This window comes from Scyliorhinus torazame, chromosome 4 (assembly GCF_047496885.1).
Source record: "Scyliorhinus torazame isolate Kashiwa2021f chromosome 4, sScyTor2.1, whole genome shotgun sequence".
Classification (NCBI taxonomy): domain Eukaryota; kingdom Metazoa; phylum Chordata; class Chondrichthyes; order Carcharhiniformes; family Scyliorhinidae; genus Scyliorhinus; species Scyliorhinus torazame.
In genome coordinates, this window is record NC_092710.1 from 187,456,351 (window position 1) to 187,483,425 (window position 27,075).

At 46.5% G+C, this 27,075-nt stretch overlaps 1 protein-coding gene across 1 annotated transcript in view; it reads left to right on the forward strand.

Annotated features, from left to right (window-relative positions):
* The window catches only part of LOC140410640 (exostosin-1-like), a 968,627-nt gene that overhangs the window by 758,357 nt on the left and 183,195 nt on the right, over positions 1-27,075 (forward strand). The window contains exon 6 of the mRNA XM_072499003.1: positions 26,461-26,593. Within this exon, the coding sequence (XP_072355104.1) occupies positions 26,461-26,593 (133 nt within the window). The remainder of the gene's footprint in view (positions 1-26,460; positions 26,594-27,075) is intronic.

Consider the following 27,075-nt stretch of genomic DNA (forward strand, 5'->3'; position numbering starts at 1 on the left):
ATCAAAGCCAAAGGTCCAGCAATCTCTTCCCTGGCCTCCCAGAGAATCCTAGGATAAATCCCATCAGGTCCCGGGGACTTATCTATTTTCAGCCTGTCCAGAATTGCCAACACCTCTTCCCTACGTACCTCAATGCCATCTATTCTATTAGCCTGGGGCTCAGCATTCCCCTCCACAACATTATCTTTTTCCTGAGTGAATACTGACGAAAAATATTCATTTAGTATCTTGCCTATCTCTTCAGACTCCACACACAATTTCCCATCCCTGTCCTTGACTGGTCCTACTCTTTCCCTAGTCATTCGCTTATTCCTGACATACCTATAGAAAGCTTTTGGGTTTTCCTTGATCCTTCCTGCCAAATACTTCTCATGTCCCCTCCTTGCTCGTCTTAGCTCTCTCTTTAGATCCTTCCTCGCTACCTTGTAACTATCCATCGCCCCAACTGAAACTTCACATCTCATCTTCACATAGGACTCCTTCTTCGTCTTAACAAGAGATTCCACTTCCTTGGTGAACCACGGTTCCCTCGCTCGACGCCTTCCTCCCTGCCTGACCGGTACATACTTATCAAGAACACGCAGTAGCTGATCCTTGAACAAGCCCCACTTATCCAGTGTGCTCAACACTTGCAGCCTACTTCTCCACCTTATCCCCCCCAAGTCACGTCTAATGGCATCATAATTGCCCTTCCCCCGGCTATAACTCTTGCCCTGCGGTGTATACTTATCCCTTTCCATCATTAACGTAAACGTCACCGAATTGTGGTCACTGTCCCCAAAGTGCTCTCCTACCTCCAAATCCAACACCTGGCCTGGTTCATTACCCAAAACCAAATCCAACGTGGCCTCGCCTCTTGTTGGCCTGTCAACATATTGTTTCAGGAAACCCTCCTGCACACACTGTACAAAAAACGACCCATCTATTGTACTCGAACTATATCTTTTCCAGTCAATATTTGGAAAGTTAAAGTCTCCCATAATAACTACCCTGTTACTTTCGCTCTTATCCAGAATCATCTTCGCCATCCTTTCCTCTACATCCCTAGAACTATTAGGAGGCCTATAAAAAACTCCCAACAGGGTGACCTCTCCTTTCCTGTTTCTAACTTCAGCCCATACTACCTCGGAGGAAGAGTCCCCATCTAGCATCCTCTCCGCCACCGTAATACTGCTCTTGACTAGCAGCGCCACACCTCCCCCTCTTTTGCCTCCTTCTCTGAGCTTACTAAAACACCTAAACCCCGGAACCTACAACATCCATTCCTGTCCCTGCTCTATCCATGTCTCTGAAATGGCCACAACATCGAAGTCCCAGGTACCAACCCATGCTGCCAGTTCCCCTACCTTGTTTCGTATACTCCTGGCATTGAAGTAGACACACTGGCCCCCTCCTGCGACGTCAAATCTGTGCTCTTGACCTCTATACTCTCATTCTCCCTTACCCTAAAACTACAATCCAGGTTCCCATGCCCCTGCTGCATTAGTTTAAACCCCCCCAAAGAGCACTAACAATTCTCCCCCCCAGGATATTTGTGCCCCTCAGGTTCAGATGTAGACCATCCTGTCTGTAGAGGTCCCACCTTCCCCAGAAAGAGCCCCAGTTATCCAGAAATCTGAATCCCTCCCGCCTGCACCATCCCTGTAGCCACGTGTTTAAATGCTCTCTCTCCCTATTCCTCATCTCACTATCACGTGGCACGGGCAACAACCCAGAGATAACAACTCTGTTTGTTCTAGTTCTGAGCTTCCATCCTAGCTCCCTGAAAGCCTGCCTGACATCCTTGTCCCCTTTCCTACCTATGTCGTTAGTGCCAATGTGGACCACGACTTGGGGCTGCTCCCCCTCCCCCTAAGGACCCGGAAAACACGATCCGAGACATCACGTACCCTTGCACCTGGGAGGCAACATACCAAACGTGAGTCTCTCACGCTCCCACAAAATCTCCTATCTGTGCCCCTGACTATAGAGTCCCCAATTACTAATGCTCTGCTCCTCTCCCCCCTTCCCTTCTGAGCAACAGGGACAGACTCCGTGCCAGAGGCCCGTACCCCATGGCTTACCCCTGGTAAGTCGTCGTCCCCACAAGTATCCAAAGCGGTATACTTGTTTCTCAGGGGAACGACCGCAGGGGATCCCTGCACTGACTGCTTTTTCCCAGTCCCTCTTACAGTTACCCATCTATCTCCAATCTTTGGTGTAACTAATTCCCTGAAGCTGCTATCTATGACCCCCTCTGCCTCCCGAATGATCCGAAGTTCTTCCAACTCCAGCTCCAGTTCCCTAACTCGGTCTTGGAGGAGCTGGAGATGGCAGCACTTCCTGCAGGTAAAATCAGCAGGGACACTAACTGCATCCCTCACCTCAAACATCCTGCAGGAGGAACATTGCACTCCCTTCCCTGCCATTCCTCTAACTTTCTACCAAGATCTGGCTAACAACTAAATTAATTTTTTTATAAAAAATAATAATAATATAATAAAATATGGTACTTACCTCAGACCAAAGGGTTTTATTATTAGGTTAGAAGAGGAGGGCGGGTGGGAGACACTACACGTGTAGTGTCTCGGGTTTCCTCTCCACCAGAATTTATTGGTGAGGGTCTTCCCAGACGTCCGCGGGTCGACTTCCTGTTCCCGCCTAAAACACTAATTTAAAAAAAAAAAAAAATTCTCAGCTCCTGCTGAAATTGACTAACCAGCCAGCTCCACTCCCGCCGAAATCAACTGGCCTGTCCCTGCAAAGACAAGTGGACAGGACAAGGACAGACTTACCTCCCCGCAGCCACTTCCGCACTGCTCCCGCTGAAACTGACTCACCAGCTGTTCTCCCGCCGAAATCGACTGGCCTGCCCCTGCAAAGACAAGTGCTTTTAGAGGACAGACTTACCTCCCAGCAGCCACTTCCGCACTGCTCCCGCTGAAACTGACTCACCAGCTGTTCTGCCGCCGAAATCGACTGGCCTGCCCCTGCAAAGACAAGTGCTTTTAAAGGACAGACTTACCTCCCAGCAGCCACTTCCGCACTGCTCCCGCTGAAACTGACTCACCAGCTGTTCTCCCGCCGTAATCGACTGGCCTGCCCCTGCAAAGACAAGTACTTTTAAAGGACAGACTTACCTCCCAGCAGCCACTTCCGCACTGCTCCCGCTGAAACTGACTCACCAGCTGTTCTCCCGCCGAAATCGACTGGCCTGCCCCTGCAAAGACAAGTGCTTTTAAAGGACAGACTTACCTCCCAGCAGCCACTTCCGCACTGCTCCCGCTGAAACTGACTCACCAGCTATTCTCCCGCCAAAATCGGGTACAGTTATAAAAAACACGGTGAAGTTATTCATTTCACTTCTCGCCAACCCTCCTCCAGTATTGAGAGCAGTCTTCTGGAATTAATGCAGGCTCTTAGAAAGGAAACAGAAAGTTTTGTTTTTAATATTAGTGAACAGAATTTTCTGCAGAACCTCTGGATCCCTCCAGCCAAGTCTTCAATGTGTGCTCCAAAGGCAAAGTTCCTCACTACAAATGTGATTTATAAAAGGTACGTCAAGTTAATTCCCGAGAATGTTGCTGTTGGGTAGAGGGAATTTGTACAGTCCAGTCTTTTCATACCTTGTAGTAAGATAATGTTTTCTTTTGTTTATCCCTTTGGTTCAGAAATTTCCATTGAAAGATGAGAGTGATAAACTCATAGAATTATACAGCAGATTGTGTCTATGCCAGCTCTTCGAAAAAGCTACCCAATTAGTCTAACTTCCTGCTTTTTCCTGATACTTCTGAAAACGTTTCCTCTTCAAGTCTTCATCCAATTATTTTGTGTGATTATTCTTCAGTAAGGACAGAATAATCAGATAATATACCCTGCTTTTATTTGCTTAATTTACTTGAAGAAGACAAACAAGTGCATTTTGGTAACATTACACAGCAGAGATTTAAATATAGTAACTTCAGGACATTACTTTGAAGACAATAAGACATCTTGGTCTTCATTGCGAGAGGATTTGAGTACAGGAGCAGGGAGAACTTGCTGCAACTATACAGGGCCTTGGTGAGGCCACACCTGGGATATTGTGTGCAGTTTTGGTCTCCTTATCTGAAGGAGTGCAGCGACGGTTTACCAGACTGATTCCTGGAATGGCAGGTCTGACATTTGTGGAGAGTTTGAGTCGGTTAGGATTGTATTCGCTGGAGTTCAGAAGAATGAGGGGGGATCTCATAGAAACCTATAAAATTCTAACAGGACTAGAGAGGGTAGATGCAAAATGGATGTTCCCGATTGTGGGAGGGGGCAGTTCCAGAACCAGAGGTCATAGTCTGAGGATACGGGCTAGATCATTTAGGACAGAGATGACAAGAAATTTCTTCAGAGTGGTGAGCCAGTGGAATTCATTACCACAGAAAGTAGTGGAGGCCAAAACATGGTAGTTAGATATAGCACTTGGGGCGAAGACGATCAAAGGATTTGAGGGGAAAGCGGGATTGGGCTATTGAGTTGGGTGATCAACCATGATCATAATTAATGGCAGAGCAGGCTTGAAGGGCCGAATGGCCTCCTCCTGCACCTCTTTACTATGTTTCTATCTAATACTTTGGGCAGGATTCTTCGGCCACGTCCGCCCGGTGACCGGAAAATCCCGCCCGAGATCAGTGGACTTTTCCATTGTCTGCATCTCGCCCATGTTGATCTTGCGGTGATGGTGGCGGAAGAATCCAGCCCTTTGTTACTTTTATGAGTTCCACCTCATAACCACAATGAAACCATATTTGAGTATGATATTGCCCAATATTGAAATTCATATAAACCGACCTGATTCTGAATTGAATGGTTGGCATAATCTCATTAGCACCCCCAAAACGTAGGACTTTATATTACACTTATCACTTAATTCAGTGATTTTACACAAAGAAAGATGACTGAAACTCTGTTTCAAATGAGAGAAAACACACCCCTGTTGTTAGCCTGTTCTACAGTAAAATTTAAATGGTGTATTTAAGATCGGTTTTGCGTTGATTTCACAATTTATTGTATCAAGACATTCGTTTCAGTTGCAGATATCTTGAAGAATTGATGTTTTTATTTTTCACCTCGTATTTTACATGGCTGCTAATTATTAAATAAATATCTAAAGTCTGTCATCCAATTTGCTGTAAATAACTGTTATTCAACAAATCTTGATGAACAATGTCTCCATTAAAATTGTATCTCGTAGGTTTCTGTGCAAGTCACAAATGTCACAAAACGTTTCCTTCAGTTTCTTATCTATGCTCTCATTGTTTTGCCCAACTGGTTTTGCACACAATATTTTTACACTTATCCTGCTTCTATACATGTGGCGAGTATCAAAGTGTCCTTTCTGAATAGTTCTATTTAGAAACAAAATACTTTTTTGCTGTATATATATTTTTTTAATTATCCCTCGCTGAGCTGTTCATCTTTTCCTAACACATCTTATCAAAGCTACTTTTGAGCCAATTGTTCAAATACGATGATTGCATGTTTTAAGTAACCTTACAGAAATCCTCACAAGTAATTCTAAAATATTTTCTTGAATATTTTGAGCATTATGAAGAATTCAATAAATTGAGGAAAGAATATGTTTAGGCTATTTTGCGAATGGTACGACCATTTTTCTTGTGGTTTATCTATCTATTAAATATGATTTCCAAAAACCACTTGACGTACTTTAAGTAAAGAAATAATGGAATGACTGTCCAATTTTAGATGGAATTGACAAATAGCAGCTTGCTACAACCTTGATGCTATTTGCTGACCTACAGTGATAGAGTTTAAAGAGTGATAGACTGACAAGAAGATTACATATCACATACAAGGTCAGAAGATTGCCTGATCCCATAATGTCACAGGGCTTGAGAGAATGGTCTCTGCCACCCATTTCTGGATAGATTAATTGATGCCCTTGCCAAAATAATATTATTGTGAAGAACAGATGCAGTATGACTTTTGTCACAATTATTTTTTTCTGCTTAAGGCAGAAATACTTTACAAAAACATTTAAATTAAACAAAATAAAGGTTTTACCCTATCTGCAAATTATTACTTAGTTCAAGTGACCTCCCATGGTGTTGCATATACTGAACAGGGGAACTGGAGTAGAACATTCAGCCCCTCGAGCCTGACCCACCATTCAGTGGGATCATGGCTGATCTGCGATCTAACTCCATATCCCGTATCCCTTAATATCTTTGCTTAATAAAAACCTATCCATCTGAGATTTAAAATTGACAACTGATCTAGCTTTAGCTACTGTTTGTGGGAGAGAATTCCAACCGTCTACTTCACTTTGAGTAAAGACATCCTTCTTAACATCTCTCCTGAGTGGTATAGCCCTAATGTTTAGACTATGACCCCTAGTTTTAGATTCTCCAACCAGTGGAAATAGTTTAGCTTTGAAGACCAATCAACGGGAAGGTGTCAAAGGGATAATTGGGCAGGAGAATAGTGGAATAGATAAATAAGGAATGGGCAAATGGCAGATGGAAGGAGACCAAGATGGAAGAGGGAAGGGAGAGGTGAGGATGGAAAAGGAGACAGAGATGGGGAGAATGTTTGGGAAAGGAGATGGATGAAGCAGAAGAAAGGAGAAAGAGAAGAGAAGGGCAGTAGGAAGGAGTGGGGGGATGGGGACAATTGGCATGGGATGTGGAGAGGACAAGTTGGAAAGGAAAAAAGAGAAAGAAGGATCGGAATGAGGTGGAAGAGAGAAGGTATTGGGGAAGATGGTGGACAAAGAATAGTCAAGTTGTAACAATTGCTCTTGGAACTGGACAGCAAGTTGCTTTGAATCTTTTCCTATCCGAGGCGTATAGCCTGGCTTCCCTAAGCCTTTAACTTTGAGTCAATGATAGGGTGAGTGGGTTGAGAGGAGGGATGCTGTAGGTGTAGCTCCCCTCTTCAAGGTCTGATCTGTTCAGTTTTGAGGGAAAGACTGGGGTATCCTTCACCATAAATTAATTTTCTGCCTTGTTGGAGAATATAAGTTATCTTCACAGGAAGTTAATCCACCGACATAGTGGAAACAAGTCAGGAGCTTTCTTCATTCAGAATTCAATATTTTGCTCAATGAAGTGTTGGAGATAGTGCTCGTCCTCCAGCAGAATTTGATATTCTGCACATTGCGGGTAGAGCAGTACTAAGAAACATCTATTTTTTAATGCATAGTTTACAAAAAGAGAGCATGCAGAGCAGTGGGTGCTAAGTGTTCAGGTCTGTGTCCCACTTAAACTCAGAAGGACAGGACCAACTGTTGTTCATGATAGAGCAATGTTAAATCAGTGTCCAACTTCATAACCAATCTATCACTAAGATCACCTATTTCCACCTTTGTAATATCGACCAACTTCATCCTTGTCTTCACCATTCGATGCTGAAACCCTCATTCATGATTTTGTTACCTCTAGACTTGACTATTACAATACACATTAGTGGGTCTCCTATATTTTACCCTCCAGAAACATGAGATCATCCAAAACGCTTCTACCTGAGTCTTTAAGTATAACACGTCCTGTTCCCCTATTACCCCAGTGCTCGTTGACTGACAGTGGCTCCTGGTCAAGCAATGCCTTTGCTGACTTTCTTTTCCTGTGGCTCTGTTCCAACTATGGCAATCAGTGAGTTTGCCCTTCTTTCTTTGATATCTATATTCTAATCCTCAGAGTCGCCAGGTATCAAATGATACCACCACAAGGTTCAACCGGCTATCGATCAAAGAGCCAAACATCAGTTAGTTAGTTCAAGGCCAAGGGTACTTTATTTACTCACACAATTAGTCATGCAACATAAACACTACTAGTTAACTACACCTATCGACTAAGACAACCTGTACTTAACTTCAGGCACCCGGCTTAGGTCAGAGGAACAGTGGCTGCTGTCGATTCTGGATCTATCGAGTCTGGAGAAGTAACTGCTGCTCAGCTGGGCTCATCCGTCTGGTAGTGGGCGTTGAACTTGGACTTGCTTCTGGTGGTGCTGCGACTGGAGATGGACGTTGCCGGGGCGCCAGGTCCAAAAGAGGACAAACATATGGCGGCTCTCTTCTTATATTTGGGGGTTTTCACGCTCTTTCGGGCGGTCCTTCAGTTTGGACCCCACTAATTGGGTGATCCCTGATCACTCTGTTCGATTCCTAACCAATAAAGGGGCGGTGCCTGGATGGCTGGGCGTGTCCCAAGCGGTCACTGACCCTGATGTTTACGCTTCTCTTGAACAGGGAGTGGCGCCGAAATGTCTGGGACTGTACCGGTCGCTCGAGTACCAGTCCTTTGTCTTGGTGGAGATGGGCCATCAAATGCTAATCGGCCCATCAAAATGCTAATTGGTCGGAGTTTCGATACCGTCTGGACTCCTTGTTTGCAACTATACATTTCAGGCTCTGGGCCTGCCTGAATCTTGCTCTGTCCATTTTACCCGCTAGGCTTTGCGAGTTTCTCTGTTCCTGGTTGTAAGTGGCCATCCCAGATGGCTACACTCCGTCCTCTTGATCATCAACGCGAAGCATGAAGGATCACAATACTGGGTCTTCTCCTGTCCTCTGACATGCCGGGTACCCTCAATCAAGGACAGGTTCTACCCTACTCTGTCCTATGGGTCAAAACACTTACCTAAATTTTCCTAATACAACACATACCTAAAAATTCCTAAGGGGGCATTTGACATTCAATCCTATATTCCAGTCTCCTTCCACAAAACAAAAGGGAACCCCTAACTGTCTCTAACTAGACTATACTCATACTGCTAACTAATAACCAAAGAACTTATCTTACAACACAAATAATCCAATCGCAGCATCACATTCCTTCTTATCACTAACATTCATATACAGAAAAAATAGCTTTATTAACGAAACAACAACCGCGGAATTTATTAGGGAGGAAGGGTTCAGAAAGAGTGTGGGGTTTGCTGGAGTCCGAGGAAAGGGGCTCTAAAGGTGTATACTGGAGGGTGGGAGGCTCTCCTTCGCCATTTCCGCAATCTGATCGTCTGGATGAGACTGCACAATATCGCTATCACCAGTAGGGCTTCCACTGTGTATGACAGGGATTACCATTTAATGAGATTCTCACACCATGTGGGGGTATCAGTGGCTGGGTCTGTGTGTGGTGTAGTGTCCCGGCTGGGGGTGTTGTGTTGGGTAGTCGTGTTCGGGGCCTTTGTGGTGAGGGAGGTAGAGGTAGGTAACACGTGCAACTGTACTGTTCCAACGACAATAATGATGTAGATCATCAGGTTCGTCTTCATTTTGTTTGTGCTTTTATCCATCTGTAAGTATCTTCGTATCTTCCAAGTGTTACAAGCATAGTATCTGTTATTATCTTGTTGCTTAACATCTCGTTTGTCGGGGGCAGCACGGTGGCGCAGTAGGTTAGCACTGCGGCCTCACGGCGCCGAGGTCCCAGATTCGATCCCGGTACTGGGTCACTGTCCGTGTGGCGTTTGCACATTCTCCCCGTGTTTGCGTGGGTTTCGCCCCCACAACCCAAAAATGTGCAAGCTACGTGGATTGGCCAAGCTAAATTGTCCCTTAATTGGAAAAAATAAATCGGGTACTCTAAATTTATTTTACAAAAACATCTCATTTGTCTGTCTGTTTCTCCTTAATGTCAATTTCCCATTTGAATCGTCACCATATGTGACTCCCTCATTTTTTTTTCAAACAACCATTTGCGGAGACGAGATCCGAAAACAATTCTGTCACAGTGCGAGCACGCTCGCAGCCTGTGTTTGATGGCTGAGTAGGCGGACAATTTCTCCGTCCTCTGCAAACTTGTTTTTCCAACCAAGTGATTCTGATATGTAAATAGTAGGGGGGGGGGGGGGGAATAGCAACCGAAGGGTCGCCGGAAAGGGGCAAACGCTGTGGCAAAATGCATTTTTTAAACCACAGGAATAAAAACGAACAGCAAAAGAGTTTCAAAAAAAGCCCAGCTACAACACACCCGCCCTGTAAATGGCCCGTGGACAAACCTTCAGTTAGACTATATTGGTCCCCTCCACCCCCTGCATAAATGGATACAAATATGTGTTGGTGGTAATCGACACATTTACGAAATGAGCTGAAGCTTTCCCCTCGAGAACAAATACAGCCAAAGCCACGGCAAAGATCTTAACCAAGCAAATTTTTACTAGATGGGGACTCCCCCATGGTATTGAGTCGGACCAAGGTTCGCACTTCACATGCAGGGTTATGAAAAACGTGATGACCATTTTTGGTATAAAGCAAAAGTTCCACATTGCCTATCACCCGCAGTCCAGCGGTATTGTGGAATGCATGAATCGGACACTAAAGGCCACACTTAGAAAAATGGTGCAGCAACACAACACGACATGGGACACAGTGCTCCCATTCACACTGATGTGTATTAGAAACACAGTGTCGAGTTCGACAGGATATACCCCCATATACTCATGACCGGACGACCCATGAAGGGTACCGAGTATTTATTTGGTCTTGATATGGCCAGCCCCGCAGTCACCCCCTGACCCATGAGAAAGCAGTCCAACACATGTTAGAAAATATTAAAGCAGCACAGCTCGCTGCAGCTGTTCGACTAGGTGCTAAACGAAAGCAGAGTAAGCCCTGCTTTGATCAGACAGTACACCCGACAGAGTATACAATTGGACAGCAAGTGATGATCACCTTATACAACCCCAGCTCATTCCTCTCCCCTAAATTTGCAGGACCATATTCAGTCTCAGACAAAGTAAGCCCCTCAGTTTATAAAATCACATATCCTAACGGAAAATCAGGATGGTTCCATGTAATGAGTTTAAGGTTTATGGAACGCAGTGCAGCCACTCGCACCACCTCTCATTGGCAATGGCAGACAATGAAGACCCGCCCACTGACAACCCAATTCCCCCCTCCCCCAGCAACAGCAGCACGTCCACAGACATGACCTTGACCCCACCCCCAGCATCAGATTTGACCCTAAAGCTAATAATTCCGAAAGAAGCGAAATGTGCTCTTCCTTGGTGTCAGTCTGTGGGATCAAGCCGTCCACATACTGAACAAGGCATTCAGGGCGGGAAGATTTAGATAAGCCATTTGCCAATTGTCTGTGAAAAATGGAGGGGGGGTTGTGGAAACCTTGTGGAAGGCACGTCCACGTGTACTGCTGTCCCTGGAAAGTGAACGCAAATTTATACTGGCATGCTTTGTCCAGTGGTATGGACCAAAAGCCATTGCTAATGTCCAATACCGTGAAAGATTTTGACTGGAGTCCCTGTTTTAACATGGCCTCAGGACTCGTGGTAATGGTGGGGGCTGCTAGGGGAGTCACTTTGTTCAATTCCCTATAATCGATGGTCAGTCGCCATGAACCATCTGGTCTTCTTACTGGCCAAATTGGGGCATTGTTCGTCGATGCTACGGGTCGAATCACTCCTTGGTTTTAATAAAATTTGGATTACCTTAGCTAGCTCTCCCTCAGCTTGCTGGGGGAAGCCGTATTGTTTCTGGGGCTTAGGATCGGGACCTGTAATGTTAACCACTCCTGGGATTTTGCCACAGTCGTGCTTGAGCTGGGCAAACGATGCCTTATGTCTTTTCAAGACCTCTCTAACCGTCTTGTCTGTGGTAATGGTTTGTGGATCAAACCAGTACTCTCCTACTGAGCTGATTCTGTGTGCATAATCTCCTACTGTAAGCATGGCGGTAGCTCGTGCTGTTCTAGCCATTTTCCATATACATCTATTAACTGGGTCGAACGAAAGGTTGTGTGTACTCATGAAATCTATGCCTAGGATGGGTTCTGCTGCCTGGGGTAAATCTACTAAAACGACCGAGTGTTTTGTTTTACTATTGCCAAGCTGTACGTCCACAGGGGCTGTGATGTGTCCCTGCTGGAGGTGACCTGTAAAGCCACTAAGGGTAATGGTGTCTGTAGTGGGCCATATCTCTCTCTGGTACATGGTGGAGGAGTTTAACGCGGTTCGGACCCTCCTGTGTCCAAAAGGAAGTCTACGGGGTGTCCCCGGACTGTGCCTGCAACTACCGGTCTTCTGGACTTATCCCAAAGGGTATCACAGACCCAAATTGGGGAACCCGAACACCGTCAATCGGTGCCATTCATGGCCAAATTATCTGCTCGAGTGTTAACACTGTGGATGGGTCTGGCATTGTTTCTAGGGGGGGCATTTGTGTGCTGATTCCTTTGCTGCTTCGGGGGGGGCATTGCATTCTCGGGCATGATGTCCCTCGTGTCCACAATTATAACATTCCTGCGTTTTAGGGTGCTGCGCTTCATTTACCCATGCGGGGTCTTAGTGTGCCCTTACTGGATTCATTGTGGCATCTACTCTCTCCTGCTCTGTCTTTCTCTGTATAGACTGTTCCCAAGCTCTTGACAAGTGTTTCAGAACCCACACTTCATTATGTGCCGGGCCTGAGGGGTCGTAACTGGCACATGCCTTCTGTCCTGCCTCTGTGGCATGGGATACTAGGGTACGGGTCCATTTGGTCGTAGCGTCTACTGATAAACGGGCGCGGGCTAATTCACCAAATACCACGGTAAAGTGGATCCAAAGGCATCCAGCAAACGCTGTTGGATGCTCTCCCTTTTTCTGTCTGCACCAGTTGAGTCCTACCGGATCTCCTCTATTATAGCCAATGGCGTCTAAAATGGCTGTTTTCATGTCTTGGAGGCTACCTCCTCCTACAATTTGTGGGTCGGGAAGGGCTGAACTAACTGACGGTTCAAGGCACATCACTATGAGCTTTACCTCTTCTTGCTCGTCTAAACCGTACATAAGGGTCAGTTGCTTCACTAGTTCGAAAAAGTGGTGTGGGTCTGATGTGGGGTGGAAAGTCTCAATCTTATCGCGGGCATCTCTTAACTGGGTGATGGTTAATGGGGGTGTATACACAAAATCGGGTTGGTCTTCCATGGTGACCCTGCGCTGCGTAGTGATGGGGTTCATTGGGTTGGGTGCTGCCTGTGCAGTCGGGGGTGCGGGTGCTTTTCTTTTCTGGGCCTGGGGGGCTCTATTCTGATTTTCTGTCCCGTTCACGTATCGTTGGGCCGTTTCACTGAGTTCCTGCCAATCGGGGCCATCTTCCTGATCTAACTGTGGCCAAAGGTGTCTCTGAACCCATTCTGAACGGATAGCAATGATTGCAATTTTACAATTTGCTGTCTGCACTTGGCAGGATCCACTGAACTCTGCCTCTGTTCCGTGGTGGAACTGTGGAGTGCTCGGAGGGCTGCCTTCAAATCATCGCATTGTTTCCTCAACTGTTCTACCTGGTTCTCTGTTTCTTCTCTTACCAGTACTGCACGTTGCGTGTCCTGGTAGGCCTTATACTGAATCTGGAAGCTGCTAAGGTGGGCGAGACAAGATTGATGTACCCTCTTGACATCATCCGTCTCCTTGTCCTTCGCCGCGAGCTGCTCCCGGAGCTGCACATTTAATCTATCGCTTTCACTAATGTTTCCTTCTCTACTTCTCTCCTTCTCCTCAAGCTGCCTGTGGAGCGTCCTCACGACCTCCTCTGTGCCTCGCAATTGTGCCAGACAGGACACGATTGCCATCGGCTTACGAACCTTACTTAAACTTTTCTTGTGGATCTCAGTCAGGCTGTCCCACCAAGTCTGTCCTATGCTGCCAGGACCTGTTTCCTCATTTACGCAAAATTCCGACCATAGGGGCCATCCTTTCCCCTTTAGCTATCACCTAAGTTCTCCTTCCCATACGGGACACTGTTCTGATCGGTTGGTCGATGCGACCTCGGACTCTTGTGGATGCAGAAGACGTTCCATTGCCTTCATGGCCATCCCTACAATTATCTCTGTCTCTACCGGGAATTTGGAACAAGGGGGAATAAAGTGGTGGTGCAGACACGGGTACGGCTCAAGCTATTTTCCAGTTTACACAACTCCTGAAAGTTTCACGCAACAAAATCTATCGAGGTGACTTATATCCCTTTGTTAGTGCGCATGCATATTACACACTTCCGGATTTTGGAGGTTTGATCGATACTGGTTTCCCTTGTGGTTTCTTTTACTTTGCCAATTTGGAATCTAATTCAAACGCTTTCGTGGGTTCTGTCGGAGTGACACGGTCACTTCTGGGTCGAGTCCCGTCAGATGTCGCCAATAACTGTTGCCTTTCTTTTCCTGTGGCTCTGTTCCAACTACGGCAATCAGTGGGTTTGCCCTTCTTTCTTTGATATCTATATTCTAATCCTCAGAGTCGCCAGGTATCAAATGATACCACCACAAGGTTCAACCGGCTATCGATCAAAGAGCCAAACACCAGTTAGTTAGTTCAAGGTCAAGGGTACTTTATTTACACACAATTAGTCATGCAACATAAACACTACAAGTTACCTACATCTATCGACTAAGACAACCTGTACTTAACCTCAGGCACCCGGCTTAGGTCAGAGGAACAGTGGCTGCTGTCCGATTCTGGATTTATCGAATCTGGACAAGTAACTGCTGCTCAGCTGGGCTCATCCGTCTGGTAGTGGGCGTTGAACTTGGACTTGCTTCTGGTGATGCTGTGATTGGAGATGGACGTTGCCGGGGCACCAGGTCCAAAAGAGGACGAACATATGGTGGACTCTCTTCTTATACTTGGGGGTTTTCGCACTCTTTCGGGCGGTCCTTCAGTTTGGAACCCACTAATTGGGTGATCCCTGATCACTCTGTTCGATTCCTAACGAATAAATGGGCGGTGCCTGGATGGCTGGGCGTGTCCCAAGCGGTCACTGACCCCGTTGTTTACGCTTCCCTTGAACAGGGAGTGGCGCCAAAATGTCTGGGACTGTACCGGTTGTCATGGTGCAGACATACACACTGATGTACACAAAGCAAGACCAATCACCACACACAACACCGCAGCCAATCACCAGTGAGAGCACACTCACTATATAGACAGAGGGCATCAGAGTTCTCGCTCATTCGGGATGCAGCTTCTCAGAAGGACAGAGCTTACAGTACAGATCCTCACCATGTGCTGAGTGCATAGACTGGTTAGGACAGGCATAGGTCTTTAGTTTAATCTAACATTGTGTTAACCCACAGTGAAAGTATGTTCAACAGTTTCACACTTCAAATAGTACAACACTATTTTATTAAGTGTTGGTGGCCTGTATGTGTTCCACGGATCCAGAGCACCCAACGCAACACTGGTCGCTTGAGTACCAGTCCTTTGTCTTGGTGAAGATGCTAATCGGCCCATCAAAATGCTAATTGGTCGGAGTTTCGATACCGTCTGGACTCCTTGTTTGCAAGTATACATTTCAGGCTCTGAGCCTGCCTGAATCTTGCTTTGTCCATTTTACCCGCTAGGCTTTGCGAGTTTCTCTGTTCCTGGTTGTAAGTGGCCATCCCTGATGGCTACAACTTGACTTTAAAAATGTTATTCTCAGCCTTGTTTTCATACACTTCCTTCGCCTTGCCTCTCTGTACCTCTATCATGTCCATCAGTCTCATAACCTTACGTGATATCTACGCTCCTCTAATTCTAGCCTTTTGAACATTCCCAGTTATAATTGTTCCACCATTGCGGGCTGTGCCTTCAGTTACCAATGTCCCTAACTCTGGGAGTCCTTCTCTATGCCTCTCTTCCTCACTACCTCACCTTCCTCCTTTAAGATACTCCTTAAAACCTAACTCTTTGACCAAACATTTGGTCACCTGACCTAATATCTCCTTTTGTAGCTCAGTGTCAAACTTTGTTTTTGTAAAGTGCCCTTGAAGTATCTTGAGACATTTCATTGCTTTGAAGGCAATCTATTAATATAAGTTGTTGTGTGAATAAATAAGCAGAGGTATACATTCTTCCTTCTATTTTCACGAGGCAGGAATCATCAGAAGCCTAGCCAAAACAGTAGCCAAAGCGACACTTCAAACATTATTTATCACTTGAAAGAGTCACCAACTAAAAATACTGGTTAAAAAAAATATTAATTAAAGCTAATTAACTGAAGTGGTTTCTCATATGGTGCCGATTTAGAGCTAAGAGAAGAAAAATACACTGCTCCACAAGTGTCACCCAGTGGCCAGAGTTTGCAACTGCTATGTTACCACTCATTAGAAAATTCATACAGAAAACATGATGGAACAGGTATCACCAACAAGTGTTAACACAATTAACACAGAGAAACCCATAGTCAATGTTGATACAGACCTGTTCAATGACAGAGCATACAGTTTGTATTAATGTATACATTTTAAAGCAAGCTTGAGGTTAAAAAAGGACTCAATTTTCAAAGATGAGTATTAGGAAATGTAGAGGACAAAGTGGGGATGGTACTATTGTTTCAATGTAATCATTGTTGCCCTGATGACATTACTGGACTCCATTTGCTGACTTTGCACTCAAAGGGGGGTGCAGATTGTAGAATCAGCACCACACTACTATCACCCCATCTCTGACCTATACTCTGTTCAAGCATGTTTCCCTGTTGGAGTGCTGAATCAGTGAATTTATTCTTGCTTAATAGTAGCTGTGGTGATGTGCATCAATGTAAATACATGTAGGCTAGCTAGACACCAGAGGGAGCACCGGAGACATCACACACACACACACACACACTCAGCCAATAGATCAGTTAGATAGGAGACGACCAATGGACATTCACGATACACAAGGAGGTGACACGACCACAGGGGGGGCATTACACCAACCCATATATAAAGGACACCACATCACATGATCTGCCTCTTTCCAGTGGAGACAGTCAATGAGTGCAGACACAGGGTTGATTCAATATTACACCCACCACGTGGATTGCAGCAGCTGGTTAGTCAGTCTGGGTAGCTATTGTAGGATTAGCAGTAGTGTCGAACCCGAGTAATAGAAGTGTAAATAGTTTAATAAACGTGTTGAAGTTATCTCCACGTCTGAACCTTCCTTTGTCAAGTGCGCCACAAGGAAGTTGCTTATGTTACACCTACAACATAACAAATCAGTAGCTGTAGGAGACCGTTTTCAATCATTCAGTAAATTGTATGAATGTCACGGTAGGTTGTGGTGCAGTGGTAATGTCACTGGGTTAGCAATCCAGAAACCCAAGCTAATACTCTGGGGACATGGGTTCAAATCCCACCATGACAGCTGGTGGAATTTGAATTCAATTATTAAATCTGGAAATAAACAATCTGCTGTCCTATCGAAATGTCCTCTGAAATAACCTAGCAGGTTGTATGAAACCGCTAAGAAGTCGAAGGAGTAAAACCTGACACACCACTCGGTATCAATCTTAGATACCGCAAGTGACAATGGAAAACCCAGCCCTGTTGACCTGCAAAGTTCACCGCTCTGTTAACCCTGCAGAGTCCTCCTTAGTAACTTCTGGGGGCATATGCCAAGATTTGGAGAGGTGTCCCACAGATTAGTCAGGCAACAGCCTGACGTAGCCATACTCACAGAATCATACTTTACAGGCAATGTCCCAGACACCGACATCACCATTCCTCGGTCTGTCTACCAGAGGTGGCGACATGGTGATATAGAGTCAGGAGAAAGTTGTCATGAGAGTTCTCAACATTAACTCTGGGCCCATGAAGTCTCATTGTATCCGGTCAAACAGGAACAAGGAAACCTACTGTGGTTATCACCTATACCCCCCTCACCCTCAGCTGATTAATTTGTATTACTCCATGTTGAACACCACCTGGATGAAGCACTGAGGGAGGCAAGGCCTTAGAATGTACTCCGGGTGGAGGACTTCATTGTCCATCACCAATAATGGCTCAGTAGCAACACTACAGAGAGAGCTAGCCAAGTCCTAAAATATATAGTTGCTAGACTAGGTCTGCGGCAGGCCTCATGGGGAACCAACAAGAGGAGAAAACCTCATCCTCACCAATCTACCTGTTGCAGAAACATATGTGCATAGCCATGTTGGTAGGAGTGACCACTGCAAAATCCTTGTGGAGACAAAATCCCTGTCTTCACATTGAGATACCATCCATTATTCATGGGATAACCACTGTGCTAAATTTAATGCACAGACTTCAAACAGATTGAGCAAATCAAAACTGGACATCCATGAGGCACTGTGGCCCATCAGCAGCAGAATTGTATATAACTACCATCTGTAGCTTCATGGCCCGGCATATCCCCATTCTGCCATTACCATCAAGCCAGGGGACCAACCCTGGTTCAATGAAGAGTGTAGGAGGATGCACCAGGGGCAGCAGCAGGCATTCCTAAAAATGAGGTGTTAACCTGGTGAAGCTACAACAAAGGGCTACTTGCATGTGAAACAACAAAAGTAGCATGCGATAGACAGAACTGAGCAATTACACAACCATGGATCAAATGTAAGCTCTGCTGTCTTGCCATATCCAGTCGTGGATGGTGCTGGACAATTAACCAAATAACTGAAGGAAGAGGCCCTATCCTCAATAATGAGAAGCCCAGCACATCAGTGCAAAAGACAAAGATGAACCAACAATCTTCAGCCAGCAGTGCCAAGGGAATGATCCATCTTGGCCTTCTCCTAATGTCCCCAGCATCACAGATGCCAGTATTCAGTCAATCCGATTCACTCCATGTGATGTCAAGAAATGTCTGAAGACACAGAATACTGTAAAGCTATGGGACCTGACAACATTCTGGGAATAGCACTGAAGACTTGAGCTGAATCATAGAATCATAGAATTTACATTGCAGAAGGAGTCCATTCGGCCCATCGAGTCTGCACCAGCCCTTACAAAGAGCACCCTACGCAAGCCCATGTATCTACCCTATCCCCGTAACCCAGTAACCCCCACTTAACCTTTTTGGACACTAAGGGCAATTTACCATGGCCAATCCACCTAACCCGCACATCTTTGGACTGTGGGAGGAAAATGGAGCACCCGGAGGAAACCCACGCAGGCACGTGGAGAACGTGCAGACTCTGGACAGACAGTGAGCCAAGCCGGGAATCGAACCTGGGACCCTGGAGCTGTGAAGCAACTGTGCTAACCACTGTGCTATCGTGCTGCCCGGTAAAGAACTAGCTGTGCTGATAGTCAAGCTGTTCGAGCCCAGTTACAAAATTTGCACTACCTGGCAATGTGGAAAATTGTCCTCGTGTACTGTCCACAAAAAAAAGGACCATTCCAACCTCGACAATTGCTGTCCCATCAGTCTATTCTCGATCATCAGCAAAGTTATAAAAGTTCTCATCAACAGTGCTATCAAATGGTATTAATTCAGCAATAATCTGCTTCCTGTTGCTCAGTTTGGGGTCTGCCAGGGCCATTTAACTCTTGACCTCATTACAGCCTAGGTCCAAACATGGACAAAACAGCTGAACACAAGAGATGAGGTGAGACGACTGTCATTGATATCGATGCACGGACTTCCGGTGGCGGCCAAGGAGGAGTAGGTCGCACATTTGATAGCTTCCGCCTGTGACAGACTTTTGTGACGGACTTTTGGACCTTTTTCCCCTGTTTTTTTCCGGATTTTATGGGATAAATCGGTGAAGAGTGAGACAGTGAGGAGAAATCCCCCTCCGGTGTACGGAGAATTGGACCAGAAGTGGCCGTTTGAGAAGACAAAGTCCTATAAGGAAGATGCGAGCAGAGCCAGTAATGCGGGAAAGCATGGTGGAGAGCAAGGGCAGCGGGAAGACGGCACAGTGGTCGACGGAGCAGCTGGTGAAGTTTTTCGAAGATTGCTTCGCCAAGCTGAAGAAGGACACTCTGGACCCGATTAAGGCTTCGATTGGTCAAGTTGTGCAGAATCAAGAGACCCACGGAAGAGCGATCCAGGAGGTGGAGAAAAAGGTGGCCGAGCACGAGGAATACATAACCGTGCTGGAGACCAAGGTGGAGATGATGAACAACTGCCAGAAATGAATGCAGGAGAAGCTGGACGACTGGAGAACAGGTCCAGGAGGCAGGATCATAGAATTGTCAGCCTCCCTGAAGGCACTGAGGGATCGGATGCGAGGGGTTATGTAACGGACATGTTGGAGACATTGATGGAGGCTGAGGCGTACCCTCCTCCCCCTGGAAGTGGAGAGAGCGCACAGAGCCCTCGCGAAGAAGCCACGAGCGAACAAGCCGCCGAGGGCAATGGTAGTATGCTTTCACCGATTCCTGGACAAGGAACAGGTTCTGTGGTGGGCCAATAAGGAATGGAGCAGCAAGTGGGAGAATTGTGAGCTGCGCATTTATCAGGACGTGGGCCCGGATTTGACCAAGAGGCGAGCTGGGTTTAATCGGGCAAAAACAGCCCACTTTAAGAAGGGGATGAAGTTCGGGATGTTGTACCCAGCCCGACTGTGGGTCACACATGAGAAACGAGACTTCTATTTCGAAACACCAGACGAAGAATGGACTTTTATTCAAGAAAAGAGGCTGGAGGCGAACGAAAAGACACTGAAGACTTGGAGAGTACTGTGGTGGTGATTTGTTGTGCTGGGCCGTATAAGTAGTGTTATGTGTAATAAGGGGCTGTTTTGATGGCTAAAGTTAACTTTGTCTTGCAGGGAGCTGGTTAGAGGGGGGGATGGCCTTTGAGACTAGTTCTGTTTTTGGGTGTTTTTTTCTTTTTTCTAATGTGGCTGTTTCTTCACTGTTTTTTCTGATGTTTGTTGACTGGGGAATGTGATGCTCTTAATATGATTGTCCAAGTGGGGGGAGAGTGGAGAGAACAATGGGGAGACAGACTGCTTGGTGCCATGGGCGGGCGCGATCAAGTCAGCATGGGTCAACTGACTCACGGAAGCACAGTGGGGGGCGAGCAGGTGTTCAGCTGGAGCTTGACGTGGGGGGTTGGGTTTCTAATGTTGTTGCTAGGGGGTGAGGGAGAGGGGGGGAGCTACTTTGCTGGCAGGGGAGGAACTGTTACTAGGGGACAAGTGGGAGGTCGGGAACGGCGAATGCCCGAGGGCGGGCTCGAGAAGGCGGAGGGTGCAAGCTAGAGGCTGGCCTAAAAAGGGTGATGGCTAGTCGGCAGGGTGGGGGGGGGGGGCAGGAAGCCCCCCGACCAGGCTGATTACATGGAACATCGGGGGTTGAATGGGCCGGTCAAGAGGGTTCGCGTGTTTGCGCATTTGAGGGGACTGAAGGCGGACGTGGCAATGCTACAAGAGACGCACCTAAAGGTTACAGACTAGATGAGATTAAGAAAGGGGTGGGTCAGCCAAGTATTCCACTCAGGGCTGGGCTCAAAGACCAGGGGGGTTGCGATCTTGATCAACAAATGAGTGGCATTCGAGGCAGGAAGAATCGTGACAGACAAGGGGGGTACATAATGGCGAGTGGGAAGCTGGAGGGGGTGCGGGTGGTACTCGTGAACGTATATGCTCCGAATTGGGACGATGTGGAATTTATGAGGCAGGTGTTAGGTAAGATCCCAGACTTAGAGTCACATAACCTGATCATGGGAGGAGATTTTAACACAGTCATTGATCCGGAATTGGACCGGTCAAAATCCAGGACAGGGAGGAGGCCGGCCGTGGCAAAGGAATTGAAGGGGTTTATGGAACAGATGGGGGGAGTAGACCCATGGAGGTTTGCACGGCCAAGGGCAAAGGAGTTTTCTTTTTTCCCACATGTCACAAGGTATACTCCGCATCGACTTTTTTGTTCTGAGCAGGGCACTAATGAGGGTCCTTGCTGGGGTTCTCCCGGCGGTGGCAACCTTTCCTTGACTTTCTAGGGGAGCAATAAAATGTCAGCAGCAGCAGCAATTGGGGGTGGGGGGGGGGGGGGGGGGCTCGGGTGGGGGGGGGGGGGCTCAGGTGGGGGAACTGTCTATTTAATGTATATTTTCTTTTAGTATAATGATAACAGCCACCTAGTTTTGAAAATATTTTTCGTTTATTTTTCTGTTATTAGTTATGTAAAAATTCTGTTTGAAAAAATCTTTAATAAAAACAATTTATTAAAAAAAATAATAATAATAATATGGGGGGGGGTGGATACTGAGTACTCGGCAATCGCAATGTCGGATAATGCCCCACATTGGGTGGATCTACGGGTTGTGTGGAGAGAGGGCAATGCCTGCTATGGAGACTGGATGTGGGGTTGCTAGCGGACGAAGCAATCTGTGGGCGGGTTAACAAGTCCATCCAGAACTACCTGGAAACAAATGATATGGGGGAGGTCTCTGCAGCGATGGTTTGGGAAGCTTTGAAGGTAGTGGTCAGAGGGGAATTAATCTTGATACGGGCACACAGAGAAAAGGCGGAACAGGCTGAGAGGGATAGGTTAGTGGAGGAGATACTCCAGGTGGACAGGAGATACTCGGAGGCCCCGGACGCGGGGCTACTGAGGGAGCGGCGGAGGTTACAGGCAGAGTTTGGGCTGATGACCACAGGGGAAGTGGTGAAACAGTTGAGAAAGGCAAGGGGGGCGATTTATGAGCACGGGGAAAAGGCAAGCAGAATGTTAGCGCACCAGCTCAGGAAAAGGGAGGCGGCAAGGGAGATAGGTAAAGGAAAGAGTGGAGGCGGGAATACTGTCCTGGACCCAGTGGGGGTGAATGAGGTTTTAAAGGACTTTTATAGTAAATTATATGAGTCGGAACCCCCAGCTGGGGAGCAGGGGATGAGACAGTTTTTGGATCAGTTGAGGTTTCCGAGGGTAGATGAGGATCTGGTGGAAGGGCTGGGAGCCCCAATTGAGATTGAGGAAATAATCGAGGGGCTGGAGGGCATGCAGTCGGGCAAGGCCCCAGGGCCTGACGGCTATCCGGTGGAATTCTATAAGACGTTTTCAGAGCTATTGAGCCCACTGCTGGTGAGGACATTTAATGAAGCAAGAGAGAAGGGGGTCCTCCCCCCAACAATGTCTCAGGCCTCAATTTCATTGATCCTGAAACGGGAGAAGGATCTGGAGCAATGCGGGTCACATTTCTCTACTGAATGTGGACGCCAAACTGGTGGCTAAGATACTGGCCACAAGGATAGAGGACTGTGTCCTGGGGGTGATAGGGATGACTTGCTCTTGTATATTTCAGACCCGTTGGAGGGGATGTGGGAAGTTATGCGGATCCTGGGGAATTTGGCAATTTTTCGGGATATAAATTGAACATGGGGAAAAGCGAGATGTTCGCGATCCAGGCAAGAGGACAGGAGAAGAGACTGGGAGAGCTGCCGCCTTAGAATGGTTGGAAAGAGCTTTCAGTATCTGGGAGTCCAGGTGGCCTGGGAATGGGAGGCACTGCACAAGTTAAACTTATCCCGGCTGGTAGAACAAATGGAAGGTGACTTTAAGGGATGGGACATGTTCCCGCTATCACTCGCAGGGAGGGTACAGACCGTGAAAATGACGCTCCTCCACAGATTTCTGTTTGTCTATCAGTGCCTCCCCATCTTCATCCCAAAGGCCTTTTTCAAGCGGGTGAATGGTTATTTTGGGCTTTGTGTGGGCGGGTAAAACCCGCGAGTGAAGAAAGTGTTGCTGGAGCGCAGTCGGGGGGGAGGGTGGGTTGGCGCTGCCGAACTTCTGCTATTACTACTGGGCGGCTAATATAGCCATGGTGAGGAAGTGGGTCGTGGGGGAGGGGTTGGCATGGGAGCGGATGGAGGCGGCATCATGTAAAGACACCAGTCTGGGAGCATTGGTAACGGCACCTCTGCCGTTCTCTCCGGCCCGATACTCCACAAGTCCGGTGGTGGTGGCGGTTCTGAGAATCTGGAGATAATAAAGGAGATATAAGAGAGCGGAGGGAGCATCGGTCTGGACCCCGATTTACAATAACCATCGGTTTGTACCTTGTAGGCTAGATGGTGGGTTCCGGAGATGGCAAAGGGCAGGAATTAGAAGGATGGTAGAATCTATTTATAGACGGGAGCTTCCCCAGCTTGAAAGCCTTGGAGGATAAATTTGAATTGCCAGCAGGGAATGGGTTCAGGTATTTGCAGGTGCGAGACTTCCTGAGAAAACAGGTTCCGGCCTTTCCGCTGCTGCCATCACGGGGGATACAGGATAGAGTAGTTTCCAGTACCTGGGTGGGAGAGGGGAAGGTTTCCGATATTTACCAGGAGCTTTCGGAGGCGGAGGAAACTCCAGTGGAGGAGCTTAAGGGCAAGTGGGAGGACGAGCTAGGAGGAGAGATAGAGGCGGGTCTATGGGCAGATGCCCTAGGCAGGGTTAATCCCTGCTCATCATGTGCCAGGCTCAGCCTGATGCAATTTAAGGTAGTCCATCGGGCACACATGACAGTGGCTAGGATGAGCACATTTTTCGGGGTAGACGATAGGTGTGCAAGGTGCGCGGGAAGCCCAGCAAATCATGTCCACATGTTTTGGGCATGCCCGAAGCTTGGAGAGTTTTGGCAGGGTTTTGCTCAGGCAATGTCCACGGGACTCGGTGGTGCCGAGTCCAGAGGTAGCGATCTTTGGAGTGTCGGAAGAGCCGGGAGTTCAGGGGACAAAAGAGGCTGATGTCTTGGCCTTTGCCTCCCTGGTAGCCTGGAGACGGATCTTGTTAATGTGGAGGGACTCAAAGCCCCCGAGTGTAGAGACCTGGGTTAGTGACATGGCTGGGTTTCTCAGTCTCGAGAAAATAAAGTTCGCCTTAAGAGGGTCAATGGTCGGGTTCACCCGGAGGTGGCAGCCGTTCGTCAACTTTCTTGGGGAAAATTAAAATGTCAGCAAATGCAGTATTCCAAGGGGGGGCCGGGAGGGGGAGAGGGCCGGATTGTTGTTTTATGGTTGGGGTGTGTGAAGATTGCAATGGGGGTGGAAATGTTTATTATACCATGTTTATGTCACTGTTATTGTTAGTATTATAAAAATTTTCAAATACCTTAATACATTTTTAAAATTGCTATCGGTGCACCATTTGGCTGAGTGCGTGCGGTATTCAGGAGCCCTAATAGAACTGGAGTCAGTGTGAATAAGGGGGGAGGGAAATCTCCACTGGTTAGAGTTATACCTAGCATAAAGGAAGATGGTTGTGGTTGCTGGAGGCCAATCATCTCAGTCCCAGGACAATGTTGTAGGAGATCATCAGGGTAATGTTCTTGGCCCAACCATCTTCAGCTGCTTCATCAATGGCCTTCCCTCCATTTAAGTTAACCACCATTCGTGACTCCTCAGAGACAGAAGCAGTCATGTGCCCGTGTGCAGCAAGACCTGAACAATATTCAGGCATGGACGAACAAGTGTCAGCTAACATTTGTGTCACACAAGTGTCAGACAATGATTATTTCCAACCATTTCCCTTTGACATTCAATGGCATTACTATCGCTGAATCTCCTGGGGATTACCATTGGTCAGAAACTGAACTGGACTAGCATAATAATACTGTGGCTAAAAGAGCAGATCGCAGGCTGTAAATTCGGCAGAAAGTAATTCACCTCCAGGCACCCCAAAACTTGTCCACTATCTACAAGGCACAAGTCAGGAGTGTGATGGAACACATTCGACTTGCCTGGATAAGCGCAGCACCAACAACACTCAAAAGGCTTCACACCTCTCAGGACAAAACAATCCATTTCGTTGGCACACCATTTACTTCCTCCACCACTAACACACAGTGGCAGCAGTGTGTACTATCGACAAGATTCACTGCAACAACTCACCAAAGCTCCTTCAACAGCACCTCTATCACCCAGAAGGACAAAGGCAGCAGACAGACGCATGGGAACACCACCACCTGCATATTACCATCCAAATTACAAACCATCCTCACTTGGAACGATACTGCCATCGTTCATTGTGTCTGGAACTTCCTTCCTAACAACACGGTGGGTGTCGCCTCATGCAGTGATTCAAGAAGGCAGCTCACCACCACCTTCTCAAGGGCAATTAGGGATGGAATACATATGCTGGCCTTGCCAGTGAAATGCGCATCTGCTGAAATAATTTTTTTAAACTATGAATGGAATTTGCAGCCTCTCTTTTGGATTGAAATTGTGTTCCACGATTTTATTGTCAAATATGTTACAGCATCTCAATGAAATGTATTTGTCTCCTGTTCAAAACATACCATCAACATGATCATTTTAAACTGGTAATCACGTTGTACAAGGTTAAAGCACAGCTACTTCTACATATTGATAACTGCAAGTAATTTGATAAAATAAACATTGTAAAATTTAATTGCAGTTGATTGTAGGTCTTGGCAGAAGTCAGTTTTTCTAATGCTTTTTACGCAAGTCAAAATTGCAATGGGCAATAATTTCTACACAAAGTAGACCCTGCCTCTATCTGGAAAAAAAAAAATCACAATGCCAACAGAAGATATTTTAATTTTAATGGCAAAATGTTACTGCTGTGAAGATATGCAAGTATGAGTCTCAGTTCTCATCCTGAGACTCGCACAAAATGTGTGTTCCTGAGCAGCTGTGTTCCTTTGAGAGTCACAGCAGACCTCCAGCCTCTCTTCTCTTCTAACAGTACCTTATACTTGCTGAAGTATGGAAGGAGGTGGACATGGTAGTTTTTAATAAAATTTGAAATTATGCAAAAGTGTATAAATTGTGCAAACTGTACAATGAAAATCAAACTGAATAACATTTTACATTATTATCTTCCACAGATTATACACGATAGGATATATTCACATATAGCAAGAAATACGTTCATATGGAATAAACCGCCAGGTGGACTTTACATATTACCACAGTATTCAACAAATTTAGCTGCTCTTCCTTTTTATTATTTAAGTTTGGGTAAGTGCTGCAATTTTCGATGCATATTTTTGATGTAGAATGGATTTTATTGCTTTGCATTTTCTAAAGTGTTAAGTAATCGTAATATTGTCAGATTACTGGGAATAGTGGCAATTGCACTGGAATAGTAATCTAGAGGCCAAGGCTAATAATGTGCAGGACCTGGATTCAAAACACATCCAGGCAGCTGGGGGAGTTTGAATTCAATTAATTAATAAATCCAATTAATAAGAATCGGGAATTGATAAGACTAGTCTCAGTAATGGTGACCATGAAATTATCAATTATCATTTAAAAAAAACTATCTGGCTTACTAATGGCCTTCAGGGAAGAAAATGTTGCCATCCTTGCCTGGTCTGTGTTATATGTGACACCAGGGGCGTCATTCTCCGACCCCCAGCGGGTCGGAGAATGGCCTTTGGCCGCCGTGAATCCCACCCCCGCCGGTTGCCGAAGTCTCCGGTACCGGAGATTGGGCGGGG